Genomic DNA, 14,573 nt, shown 5'->3' on the forward strand with positions numbered 1-14,573 from the left:
ATTTTTTATTTCTTTGAAAGCTTAGAAAAATAAATAAAGTTCTGCTCCTTAAATGTTAAGTTCCTTCTCTGAGACAATTACCACAGCTAAAAACAGACCAACAAGAATCTTATGGCTAGCCTTAGCTAAGCATGAGGGGCAGGCAAGTGACAAGCAAACTGTCAGTCAAATTTCTCCAAGTATCTTCTCAGCTTCCTCTGTTATAACCTACAGAATGAATAAAACCTGAATGCTTCATTATTAACAATTTTGGATTTGTGCCTGCAATATATCAACTGAAATTTGTTATACGAGTGCTATTTCTCTTTCTACTTCTGCCATTTCGTTTCATTATTTTGAAAGCCTTGTGTGTTGCTGTCAAGTTGAGACTTAAATTCAATGGTAGCATGGCTTGAGCTAGGCATTTCTTTGCCTTAAATAATTAATCTGGGGTTTATACTCCATTTGTCATTTATAATTGCAAAATGGTTTGGTAACTGCTTTCCCCTCGGCTTACAACCTTTTGAACCTTCTAACCATTTTTATGTTATAGAAATTCAGGAACACTATGGAACAGCCTTACATAAGGCATGCATTTAAGTAATAACTACCACTATACTAATGCAACCAAATGCTGGCCTTGCTCTTTGAAATGGGATATAGAATCAGTGCCATAGAAGAGGAAGTAATGAGCATGCATATGTATGGATTCAGGGATCTCAAGACTTCATGGGAAGATGATCACAATTGCACAGGTGTGGGGATAGTTCACAGCACTCATTCTATGACAGCTGGCTTCTGCTGGAGGCAGAAAGCAATGTGGAAGTTGCTGAAAGTAACTTCCTGAAAGTTGAAAGTTTCTCTTGAAACTTGAAAGTTTCAAGAGAGTTGAAACTTGAAAGTTGAAAGCTGAAAGTTTCTCTCATACTTATGTGTGTAGAAGAAATAACATACTGTTGAATGAATTTTTTTTTTCCCTTCCAGTAGCACCTTAAAGACCAACTAAGTTAGTTCTTGGTATGAGCTTTCGTGTGCATGCACACTTCTTCAGATACACTGAAACACGAAAGCTCATACCAAGAACTAACTTAGTTGGTCTTTAAGGTGCTACTGGAAGGAAAAAAAATTTTTGTTTTGACTATGGCAGACCAACACGGCTACCTTTCTGTAACTGATACTGTTGAATGGTGAGATGTTGGCAGCAGTAGTGATGACAAAGCGTGAAAATAACAAGAAAACAGTGCCCAACCTGGTGATAATCTAATAAATCATGCAGAGAGGGAGCTTCAGTCCAAGAAAAGAGAAGAGGCAGTAAGGGAACACCTAGCTACTTTAAATGAATTCAAATCTCCGAGGTCTGATGAAATACATCTGACGATACTAAAGGAATTTGCAGATGTAATATCAGAGCCTCTGTCTATAATCTTTGAGAATTCCTTGAGAATAGGTGAGGTCCCTGGGGACGGGAGGCAGGCAAATGTGGTCCCCAAGTATAAAAAGGGGGAAACCCAGGCAACTACCAACTAGTCAGCTTGACACTGATGCAAGGAAAGGTGTACACTCAAAAAAGGATGCTATGATTACTAAGAACTCGCACATCTTTCTCAAAAACAAGTCATACCAGCCTAATCTTATTTCCATTTTTGAAAGAGTTTCAAGCTCAGTGGATCAGGAAGATGTAATGTATCTTGATTTCAACCCAAGAAGAATAATCCCACATCAGGTAGAGAAGGATATTAGGAGGCAAAGAGTTTGTTAAAAATTGACATTAACACATAAGCACACACAAAGCCAGGAGGTGCTCAGAAAGTTTGCTTATCTGTAACTGTAGTTCTTCAATGAGTGATCTGTGCAAAGACATACAGGTTATGTGCCTGTGCAGACTTGTTTTTCAGATTTCTTGAACTTGGTTAGTGTTTTGGCAGGCTGCTTACCCCAGTGTGTGCACACTCAAAAGGGCATGGCCCCCACTTTCCTGCTCAATTCCTAATGGACTGCGTGCAGCGGCTATACAAAAAAAGTGAGCAAAAGCAGGCTATATGAATAGCAAACTAACTTACCAAAGGCTGGGGAGCTGCCTAGAAAGCTCTGGGTTCAGTACAGCCCTTCCAGAGGAGCATCCATTCTGGATGTAGTACCAGATGAACATAGAAAGCTGATGTAGTAACCCTTTGAGCTGAAGCAATAGTAACCAGGAAAGGCAGCTTAAATATTAAGTGCCATAATCAAAAGTGGTAAGAAGCTCAAAGCAAATGGGTTAGCCCTGAGTTGAAGCAAAATAACTGAAAAACTGAATTTGGACTGCAAGCTGTTCAGTACTATGGTCAGCCATAGTTGAAAACAGAAGAATATTCTTTCTCTTCCATGCTAAAGATAAGAATGTATGTTGATGGAAAGTTCTCTGATGAATTCAGGCCCGTGCATTAATACTGAACAGGATTTCCTCACATTTACACAGAGTTCCAAGATGTCAAGAAGACTCAGCATTGTGGCAAGATAGTTGGCCAATTGGTCTAAAGTTGGAGTAGTCAAGCTTGCTCATCTTCCATGTAACAGCCCTTCAAATATTTTAAGATGGCTATCATATCTCTCAGAATTCTCTTATCCATGGGCTAAACATACCCAGCTCCCTCAACTGCTCCTCAGAAGGCTTGGTTTCCAGACCCTTCACCCTCCTCTGCACACATTTCAGGGGATGCAATGGATCAATGAATGCAAGGAAGGAATGTCAAATGAATGTACCTACCTCTTGAAATTTCAGACAGAGATTCCCCATCTCCCCTAAGAACATTTAGTACAATCTTTGATGTCTGGGTACTTGTTCCACTGCTGCCATTTAGATGAGTATCAATACCTCTAAAGGAGGAGAGGTGGGGATAAAGTGAAAGACTCTGTCTTGAGGAAGAAAGTCAAACACTAGGGTAAGCAGCCACTGGTCAGTAATGAGGGAAGACCAAACAACCAAAAAAACACCCTTAGCTTCTTGCTAAACACTGGCAAAATGATGAAGAGAAAAATGATGAAGAGAAAGTCAAAGCTGCTATCTGGAAGAGTCTGATGTTTTATGTCCCTTGAATGACTTCCCAACTGAGAAGCTTTTCAAAGTACAAAGAGGTCTGCTGGGAAGCCTCTGTAGCTAGGGAGGTAGGATGACTGGAAGAGGTCCTGTGCCAAAGCAAACCTTGACCAAAGCAAAACTTGTATACTATTGTGTTGTCAAATCCATATCACAAGCTGTCTTGCAGAGTTTTTGTCCTCTATCCAAGGCATCAACTGCCTTTTCCAAAAAAAGGCCTAAGCCATGGTAAGTTTTGAATCATAGTTCTAGCATCCTATGTCAGTCCAGAGAAGTGCACCTAAGCATGTCCATGGATGCTTTTGTCAATGTTTCTGACATACAGTCAGGAGTGTGGGTTTGCTGTTTGCTTCCTGTTACAAAACTGAGACGTGTTCACCTCCATTGTTTGGAAGATAACCAGAAAAGGAGGATGCCTTGTCCCACAAAGAATGTTGATATTGAGATATGCACACCATGTAGCTGGCAATGCACAATGACAGTGCCACTATGGAACACAATTTACTGTCTATGATAGCCTGTCTCCTACCTCCATTATCTGTATGTGCAGTATGAGATGCAATATGTAAGTTTCACCAATGACCAAGTAAGGTGAAGGATGCTCGAAGAGGAATTCTCAATTCTTTTCTTAGACCTGATAAAGCAGAGCTGGGGAACCTTATTCAGCCCAAGGACCACTTTATGGGGCAACTTTGCAAGAAAAGCCAGCTTTAGAGCCACCCAGCAAAAATGTTGAGAGAGATGCCAAAAGACATATGAGTAAACCAAACCAAATTAAAACACACAATGTAAAAAGAGAATAAATACAAAATAAAATCACAAGAAGAGAAGTGGCAATCATCTATTTATTTTGCCATGTGAGGATGAAGAAATAGCAGGAGAAATCTTTTCATTATATTGCAGCTGTACATGTAGAAAAGAAAATAATTGGGAAGGCAGGAGCCACATACCCTTGAGAATGCGCACCAAACAGTGGCGTGGGTGATGGCATGTCTAGTTCTAGATTTTTTAAAAATGATGTATTTGGAAGTGTGGATCCCATATATGTGTGACTGCACAGATACTAAGAGAAACTTATAATTATAATAAATTTAAAAGGAGGTCACAGAGAAAGCAGATTGCTTCCCACAATTCAATGATTGGAACACATCCCCTCCCCCCCCCCCCCGGAATATCACACATATGAAAGAGTGATCCATTGTTAGAAACTTACTGGTTTTCCAAAACACAATAATCACAACAGAATTCAATAAAAATGCAACAGAGCCTGCAACAGAATATTTTTGGAATCCTTATATATGCCTTATATATTAATCTTGAGCTATTTAAGTCAATAGATCTTATGTACTCATTAGTATAAGATGGCACAAGCATCAAAATATCCATATGGAAAAATAAACATGTTACAAAGTTATATACCAGGCATTCTTTAAATTAGTGAAAATAGTCTCACTTTAATGGTACACTACAAATGACATATTTGATTTGCAGTTTGATCCAACACCATAATAAAGTGATATCAAAATTATTATTTTTGATGAAGATGTATGCAATAGAACAATTGCTAAAGGTAAAACCGACAAGGAGCTTCTTCACATTTCACCTTGAAGCTCATCAGTTTCATCTCCCATGTGATAGCCACTAAACAAATTACACAACATCAGACATTGATTTGCCAATTAGTTTATACTTGACAGGGGGAGGAATTCTATGTAGCACTATGGCAATCATCCCATCAGCTCAAGCTTTTCAACTTGCTGGATTGAACAATCTCCTCTTCTCCCCTGTGTGCTGTTCTGGGGTTCTCCTGGCCTCCCTCTCCAGCAAATTTCAATGAAAGGGTGTGCAATAGGGAGGAAGCCCCAGTGTGCTAGCAGGCACCCTTATACTTGCTTTTACTAGAGAGACTTGTTAGCTGAATCCTGCCCAGGAAATTGCAGAGAATCTTGGCTCTCTGGTTTAGTGCACCTGAATGATGCAGATATTTTAAGCATCCATTTGCTGCGTTCACACTTTATCATTTTAGTACGTACATTTAATTCTCAGGTATAACCATTCTCTGGAGAGGCACCTCAAATCACAAGGGCCTATTTAGCCAGAGGCAAGGACTGTATATTCCAAGAATATATTACAGTTAGTGTCTATCTGGGGGAAAATGTCATAAAACTGAAGTCCCTTCTTGAGAGCAGCCTCTTGCTACTTTCTCTCTGGTAATGGACTGGAAGCATAGTTGAAGAAAATATGTCATATCCCATTTCCGATCTGCTTCCCAACATACAGAGGCAATTGTGCAGGGTTGCAGGCGGGTGGAAAAGGTCCCTTAGACGACATCTGAAATGCTGTTCACATTTCAGTTTTGACTAGTACAATTTAGTTATTGTACAGGTAGTTCAAACCTGATTTAGCTTGTCATTTCTATTTGTGAATTTTTTTAACATGGGTCCATTTGTTACTGGGAATTTTTCAATTTAAAAAAATAAAAGTTGTTCATATCATTTGACATATAACCAGCTTACAGTTCTCTATGTTAATTACATGCACCCACTGCAATAGCTATATGAACTCCATTCCTGTCTTTAAATATAAAAACTGCTACACTTTATATTCACATACACATCTAACATTCTCAATATTGGAACTCACACTTCAAATGGTGCCAATGAAATGGTGCCAATGTACACCAATCAGTAAAAAAACCAAAAACATACATGTGAACACATCTACAACTAATGAATCATATCTCTGTTGCAATACTGTATATAAATTTCTATCAAGACATTATGACTAATACAAACTAAAAAATAGAGCCTATTTAAAATTTTATAAACATAGTGCAGTTTCTGTACAGAAGATCATCCAAACATAAGAACATAAATCAACAACGTACTTAAATCATTAGTTACTTTAGAGATATAGGAAAACATCTAAAAGTCACTCCTGTGTTGGAAAACAACAACATCAAAAGGACTTATCCCTCTGTCTCTGCACAAATCAGAGCTATTTTAGACAGTCTAGAATAGTGTTGAGAATAAACTTGAGTGACTTTGGCTTCTTTTCTCCATCTTCCATGTCTTACTGAAAGGAGATGCATATATTCCCTGAGGGAGATGTACCTTCTCCTGATTCAGAGCCACAATGCATTTCCCCACCAGCCCTATGGCAAACAGGATATGCATTTATGTTTCCTTCAAATAAGACTGGAAACCTTTGATTAAACAGCACAAATCACTCATGCTTCTTCCCCGGAATGTCTGAAGTGTCCTTTCAGACACATGCCTGTGCCTGACTTGGAAGTAAGAATTTGAAGACCTTCTGATATTCTGTCATTAATGATTGTTATTAATTGGCTATGAGGAAAAAAAGTATTTTCAGAAGCAATTTTAAGTGACAGGACTAAAGGCCTTAATAGAAACTTAACATCTTACCTATAGTTTTCCTACATTTAAACTAACACAACTTTAAATTTGTTGGTTCTGTTAATGATTATACTACTATTATTTCAGTGGCTGCATTGGCTACATTACAAATTGGTAATATTGATCTTCAAAATGTATGGCTGTGAATTGATAAAATTCCTGGGAATTGGCCCAGTGTAGGTCTAAGCAGAAGTTCAAGCATGGGCAGATTCTCTTCTCATGACCATGCAAAGAAAATGTGAAAATTCTAAAACACAGCAAACATTTGCATAAAGGTCAATATAGTAAAAGGCAGCCTTCATCAGCATGTAGTATCCCCAAACTGTTTTGGTTTCATAGTATAGTGTGGGAGAACTACCTCAACACAGTCTATTCGTGCTGATGCTCCTGATGCTGCCATTTCAGGTGCTCGAAAAGCTGCTGCCTTCACATCCTCTGCTGTTGGTGCCATTGTACTCTCCCAGGCGATGGGGCAAGGGGCACACTCTGGATCTTCAAATGCTAAGATGAGAAAAATCAATTTCAATGCCCAAAAGATGGAACTGCTGGAGTAGAAGAGGTGTCTAAAACTACCAAATGGCTTATGGCACTTAAGAGAGCGCTAACTTATAACATTAGGAAATAATTTGAAATTAAATTTTCTGCACTTCTTACTTAATCAACTTAAAATTAATTTGGAGAGTGATGAAAATATATTTTTGTGTGTCCTGCTTGATTAAGTCATTTAGGCCCAAGTTCAAGGGCAAAGAAAGGAGAAAAATAGTATTCCTTGCAGGGAAATGTTTTCTGAATACCTTAACTTAGTGAAAATGTTCTTCCAAATATTGTATAATATCATTCAGTCATGAAGGAAAGTAACCTAGAGCACTAAAGTAAAATCTTAGTTTTTAGCCCAGACCCTTATATATAATGTTTGATTTTGTGAATTCACCACTATGTGATTAACATGTGGCTAATCTTCCTTATGAATGAACCCTTACATGGTGAAATCTATTATCTAAACTGAAAGGGATGCCCACCCAAAAAAAACTTAAATTCTTCCTAATGCTTTAAATATCAGATTTCATCATAAAGAAATATTAAGCAAATAAGTTCTAAATACAAACATTACAAGAACAGGGATTCTACTATTAGACAAGTCTAATGTGTGAAAACATGTTAGGCATATTTTCCTCCGCTTGTCCCATCGCCTACAGGAAGTGTCTACATTTTATTTGAGACCCTTATCTTTTTCACAATGAGTATCAATAGCATAGTAAACAGGTGAATATTCACTTGCATATTCTCATAGCCATACCATTTCATTCTTTCTATTAACAGCACTATCCTATACAAGTCCACTTGGAAAGACCATTGAGTTGGTATAGAGTTGACGTCCTCCTTAATTTTCACCCTTTTCTCTGAACTCATGCTCTAACTTTATTAATGCATGTTTAGTTTTAAATAAAACTCATACAGGAAACTATTTTGTATAACACATGTGAAACTCATTCTGTTTTGTTTTTTAAAAAATTACACAACATTGTCAAAAACACCTAACCAGTGATCATGATTTGAGCTTGTGTTTGGGGGAGCTGACCTGACAGAAGTCACACATATACTTGTTACATCTAAACAGATTTACAGTACTGTGCTGTACATAGGGCTGCCATTGCCCTCAAAGACTATTCAAAAACAGGATTCTGCCGGTAAAGCTCCTGACACTTGCTAAATGTCAGGATTAGGTCACCCACTTGCAGTACCACCTGCGCAGGCCATCAGCCCATTTCTGAACACAATTCAAAATGCTGGTTCCCTTTAAAAGCTCTAAGTGTATTGGACCAAATTATCCAAATAACTACTTTTCCCTATGGATGTCTGTTCACTCTCTGAAATAATATCTGTTCTTACAAATGGAAAAACCTAAATATAAAAAGATTAAATGACTGTAGCCAGGAAGTATGAATTTCAGGAGCAGAAACCAAGAATCCAGAATGAATGTCCTTCTCTATTAACATAATATTGTCATAATGGTGCATAAAGTAGAAGCTGAGAGAACATGCTACGGAAATAGAGACAAGGTGGTTTTCTTCATAATTGACTAAAGACAAAGCTAATATGACCTTAAAATTATTCTGAGAAAATGTCAAACGCTGCAGTATAAAATTGCAATTACATAATTTCTGTAATATTATCCAAGTGATTCATCTATGCAAGTGCTAAACCTTCATGATTCCTTGAAGGGAACCTTGCCATCTGCATTGTCAAAGGTTTTACACTTCTTGCTTGTGGTTCTTTTTCTTTGTTTTTGTCGTTAGGTGCCCTTCTCATTCAAATTTCACTTTCTCCTTCCTACGCCAGGAAGAACTGCACTATCTTGGTGAAAAGCTGTCAGGAAATCCATTTCAGCAATGGGTGGGGCTGGACCAATAAGTGCTTGGCATAGCAGATGTGACTCTTACTTTTGCAGGCTAGATCAACTGTGGGGGGTTACCGCACTGCCAGTAGGGAAAAGAAAAATGTTTTCTTTCTGTACCATTTCAGCACATCCCTCCCACTACTGCCACCACACACACCCCACAGTTATTCTCACCTATCCTTCACTTTAACACACGCACCCCAAGAAACAAACAATATTCACCTTTCCATTGGTCATTTAAATCTGCTCATGGAAATAGGCAGAACGGAACACAACACGTCACTTCTTCAGCTTGCCGACATTTGGATCCTTACCATTCAGATTATCTGCTTTAGACATGCAGTGCTTCTTCTTTATAGCATCAGCAGAAAGGTGAGCAGAACACTTCCAAAGTGTTGCCAAATATCACAGAAATACTGCAAGGGGCACTTTGTTATGCTTTGGCTGCTGTTATAATGAGAGTCATATATAGAGGGCTTGAAGAAGGTCAGGTGGTGCCTAAATGAAGGTGTGTGAATGCCAGGGAACGTACAGAGACCCTGGTAGCCTGTAGGTTCACCATCCCTTTCCTAAGCGTTAAATTAGTGGCCCTACATTGAATTAATCATCAAAATCTCTTTTAGTGATGTCCAGTTTCTTGCAAACTCATTTTTAGTCAGTTTAATGTGCACAAAGATAGTCAGTTCTCATTAAATTTTTAAGAAACTGGCTTTAATCTTGCTAAAATTACTGTATTTAAAAATAATCCTAAATTCAAATAACCTGGCAAAAGTGGTACGTGCATTTGGCTACAGCACTCAGAGTTGCTACCTTTTTATTGTGACACTAGCAGCTATAAATAATATCCAACAAAATAGATTTGCTATCGGGAAGTATTTCTGCTTGTGCAACAAACTTCCTCTCCCTCTCCTCTCTCTGAGCACTCTGACATCCTCTTGAAATCCGCTCCAGATTTTGGAAGACATAGGGATGCACAAGGAGAGGGAGAGAAGTTCCTTTGCATAGCCAAAAGTCCTTGCAGTAATGGATCTATTTACGTGGATAGCACCCAACAATCATAATAAATGATCAACAGGTAAACCTTTCCCCCCCACACATTTAACTAGCAAGCAAGTTATGCCATTGGTTCCACATCCATACGACATAGGATCAATTACAATATATCATCAATTTCAGGAGTTTTTAATTCTTTTTGTTCACACTGCTTATTAATATATTGGCAACAACATATTGATGGTAAAATGCCAGAGTACAAAATCTTCTGCAAGAGTATTAAATCCCAATACTGATTTTTATTTCAACAGGAAATATCAAGGTCATCATTCTGGACAGAAATATTTGCAGTTTCCACTGTGCAAGATCATGTAGAATAAAGAAGTTATACTAAATGAGAAATAGAATGCATAATTGTACTTCTCTGCTTTTTAAAAGTTCAACTGTGCATGAAATTACTCAAATCTGTCAAGCGGTAGAAAACTACTTGCTGAGCTGCAGCTAGATACACTAATAAATGATTTGTTATTTCTCTGATCTTAAAATATATGGCATTACTTTTCATTTTCTATCTATTGCCAATCGATTAGAATTATGTCATGGTAAACAATTCTCAATAAACTACATTTGGCCTTTGGCTAATTAACAACTGATACCCTTTTAAATGTGTTGTGGGAGGGGATGGGGGGTTATTGGTTTGTATTTGTTCTTATTTTTAGTATGTATTTTGCAGTTTTTATCTTGTTTTTTTAAGTTGTCATCTGCCCTGAGATCTACAGATGAAGGGTGGTATACAAATTTTAATAATAACAACAAATGTTGTATAAGACTAAATTAAATTTGTCAGATACAAGATAAAAGAAGTTAATCCATCTAAACATTTACATTGATTATATCTGTGAAAATACTTCAGCACAATATAGGTAAAAGGAGGTAAAGAAAAAATGATTTTAACACATACATACCACATCTGAATACACACTAGATCTCTACTGCTGGCCATTCTTTTTTAATCTATGTAAGAACAACATGTGTCATCAAGGCTTTCTCTCAATATTTTTACTACGGCAATGAAGCCAACTATTGTTAAGTTTGTAGAAAATGATTTGCTCAGGTTGCTACATAAGATACAGAGACAAAAGTGTGAGCACCCAATCTGTACATATAGCCTCCTTCTATGACTAACAATATTCTCCTATGGCAAGCAGCCCTATAGAAGGTTCTGCTTCATATCAGAAGTAGTGTATCACTGTGAGGTGTAAGATGAACAATATTTTCACACGCATTGATATATATATATTTTCTCAAATGTTAGTGAATAACAAATGTCTTCACAACTGAAAATGAAGGTAGAATAAGTCATCAATTTCCAAGACTCCTAAGATATGTTAAAATGCTGCTTTCTCCTAATCAGACTTTAGTCTAGATCAGGGCGACCTGAGAAGGACAAAATGATGTTCCTCCATTCCACAAAGTAGAATCCAAGAGGACTCAGTTGCATTTTAATTTATCAGTGATGACAGGACATTGTCTTCCACCATACCCAGAGGCATCAAGATAGTTTAGGGTGCATAAAAGCTCTGTTCTTCACCTCCTTGTTCCCTAGCCTGAGGAGGTTACCTTCCTCTGTTTAATGAGGAAGGGGCAGCCTTGGATAGCACATGGGAGCTTTTTAGCTCCCTCTTCCAGTGGATATCTCAAGGATCCCTTCAAAAGGTCCCCTTTATTGCAGGTGGGGACTTAGGGTGAAACACAAGGAGCTAATGCCAGAAATAATTATCTCAAGCACATGCAGTAGTGATTTCCGCACATGAACAGCTTGTGTTATGGATCCAGGCCAGTGTATTTTTTCAAATGCATGTAAAGATTTCTTAAAAGTTATTAAAACTGCTGACAGTCCACAGAGAACCATCAGACAGTTGAGGATTAGTTCAGTTGAAATGCAGTTAATCTTATTTAGAAAATCAAAAGGATATTCATGTCCTAAAACTTTCAGTTTGAAGTGGCAGTTTCATTAAAATTTGAAGCTTTGATAAACTATAAATATTCAGAGCAGGAGTTTTACCAGAAGAAACACAGACCTTGGAAAGTAGATTATGGAGTTTCCAACTGAGAGCTTGCAAGGCTAAAGTGGATGATAGAATAATTAAAGCCTATATTGTCTTAACACAAAGTGGAATCTTAAGACTGTGTATTGTAACCTGTGAAATAAATCTCTGATCAGTTCTATTAGCAGAAAAAATGAATAAAGACTGTGATATATTCGTTAGTAATTTCTCAACATGAGATTATTCTAGTAATAGAAATGCACTGAATGCAAAATACCTGTGAATAGTGTAAGTGCTTTGTATTCTGCATGTTATTGTCACAGGAATGTTGGAAGCTGCCTTCTACCAAACCAGCCCACTGGTGACTGAGTAGTTTCTGTCCATCTTCTCTGCTTCACCCGTTATAAAAATCTCTAGCAGTAAATCGCTCTTTTGTCTCCAAAGAGAGGACACAAATAAAATCAAGCTACTCTCTCACAGAAAGCACAGGGCAGAGAGGGTAGGGTGTTTCTTGTTTCAATATTCTTGCTTCTCTCTCTCTCTCAGAAGCCACACCTGGAAGCAGAAAACTTAAGGTCTAATCTCCATGGGAGAGGGGTGGGGAAATTCTTGCATGGCCCCAAGTTTTTTGTTCTTTTTAATGCGCAGCATGTAATTTCCTTCATCAGGTCCTCCCTCGGTCCCTAGTGGTGTGTGCATGCATGAAAGAGCAGAGAGGCGGGACTTTTGCAGATACATGACATTTCCTTGACTGAGGTAAGAAGGGAAAATCCCCCCTTTTGCCTCTACTGTAAGATTAGTATGAAAGAAATAGGTGAGAGAAATTAATGCAAGAACTTGCAAAGGGAAACTATTTCTTTGATAGGACAGGAGAGAGAATTATGGAGGCTTCTGTTGAAATTGCAAGCTATCCTAAACAGTTTTGTTGTGATTTTTTTTGAACTTTATATTTATGTTTGTAGCATTTAAATCATTTTAAATATAAGAGGAGAGTGCCAGCACAATTCTATACATGACTACTCAGATGTAATTCCTATAGGGTTCAATAGGGCTCATAGATATGTCTGTATAAATGCAACTCTAAATGTATTAAACATTTATATATGAAATTATTTCAGGAGGATGGGGCTGCAACAGTGATTACAACAAAACAAGCTGCTTAACAGAGTGGCTGTAGTTGGTGGCTCTTGGAGTTTTAGTAAAACACAAAGTAGATCCCTGACACACAAGCTTGAAGTCTGCCCTCCACTAATTTAGTGAGTATTTTAAAATGTACATTAAAGACACCAGGAACTCTTATCAAGATTTCCCAGTTGATTGGAACTGACCGATATATCCTACATTAAACCTATACACATTTGCCTGGAAGTAAGTTCTATTGAACTTCTTCCGTCTCACGTACAAATAAACATGTTTCTAGAGGCTGCACTGCAAAGTAAATGTGAACATATAAGGAAAGAAGCAAGATCTTTACTGTGGTTACCCCATCTTGCAGCAGCTAGTTATGTACCCACAAGCTGCTGCTATCACCACCTCAAAGGGCTTGAACCTGGGAGACCTGAATTCAAAACCTCCCCCAGCCATGAAGCTCACAGTATGACACTGGGGTAATTGTTACAATTTAATTTCGGTGGATGATGTATGCTGCCCACAATCTTTGTCCACTTTCATGAGAATAAGTTGCATTAAGATCCTTTCTTAGTTGAACCGGGGGAGGGGGAAGCCACAGAGGGGTTGACTTAGTCGTACCTCCTCCTCACAAGGGGGGAGGATGGGGACCTAAACCCCAACCATGGGACCTCCTAGATGTCCCAACAAGTGTAGGTTCTACCAGCCTCCAATGGTTGCTGCACCTCAAATAGAATGTTACAGAACTGGAACAGGTTAAGAAAATGGCAACCAAAATGATAATGGGGCTAGGAAGAACTCCTCTATGAGAAAAGGGTTTGGAAATTTCTGGGGGGGAGGGAGGGGAGGGGGGACATGATAGCGCTGTATAAGATTATGCAAGAAATGCAGAAAATGGAAATAAGTAAGTTTTATCTCTCCCTGAATATACTAGAATCTAAGGACATCCAATGCAGCTGAATGTTGTAAGAGTCAAGACAGACACAAGTACTTCAGACAGAGTACAGACAATGTATAGGTGTATAGATTGTAATGTTTATAAAGGAATGGCCACCAACTTGGATGTTTTAAAAGGTGGGTAGACAAATTCATGGAGGTTATCAATGGTTATTAGGCTGTGTACTACCAGAGAGAGTATGCTTCTGAATACCAGTTGCTGAGGAGGTCTGTTGTGTCTGTATCGCTTGCAGACGTCTCATAGCAATCTGGTTGGCCAGTGTGAGAACAGCATGGCAGTCTAGCAGGGCTCTTCTTATAGTCTTAACTCCTAATCAAGTATTGTGTCTCATTTCAAAGGAAATTCAACCTTGAGTAGTATTAACATAACACTGGCGATTAAGAGATGTCATGTTATAGTGAAAAATGTCCTAGCCAATCTAATTTATATTTAATTAAAAATGTTATAGGAAATGAATTAATCTGAGATGTCAACAGGCAGGAAATTGAATGGAAATTGAGAACATGTATAACTAATTTTGGATTATTATTTTTCTAAACGTTTTGTTAAACAGTACAGGCATTTCAGCAGTGAAGCA

General features: G+C 38.0%; 1 protein-coding gene across 15 annotated transcripts in view; it reads right to left on the bottom strand.

Moving 5' to 3' along the window:
* Positions 1-14,573, bottom strand: part of LRRC7 (leucine rich repeat containing 7) — a 169,669-nt gene that overhangs the window by 64,869 nt on the left and 90,227 nt on the right. The window contains exon 1 of one of the 15 annotated variants that reach the window (XM_053392082.1): positions 6,830-6,966. The exons of 13 other annotated variants lie outside the window; for them this stretch is intronic. Coding sequence is in view for 1 of the 2 variants with exons in the window: in XM_053392084.1 (XP_053248059.1) it covers positions 6,966-6,972 (7 nt within the window). In the remaining variant the exon portion in view is untranslated. Of the gene's footprint in view, positions 1-6,829; positions 6,973-14,573 lie in introns of those variants that run through there. One more of the 15 variants, XM_053392084.1, reaches the window with a different exon arrangement.

This window comes from Podarcis raffonei, chromosome 6 (assembly GCF_027172205.1).
Source record: "Podarcis raffonei isolate rPodRaf1 chromosome 6, rPodRaf1.pri, whole genome shotgun sequence".
Classification (NCBI taxonomy): Eukaryota; Metazoa; Chordata; class Lepidosauria; order Squamata; family Lacertidae; genus Podarcis; species Podarcis raffonei.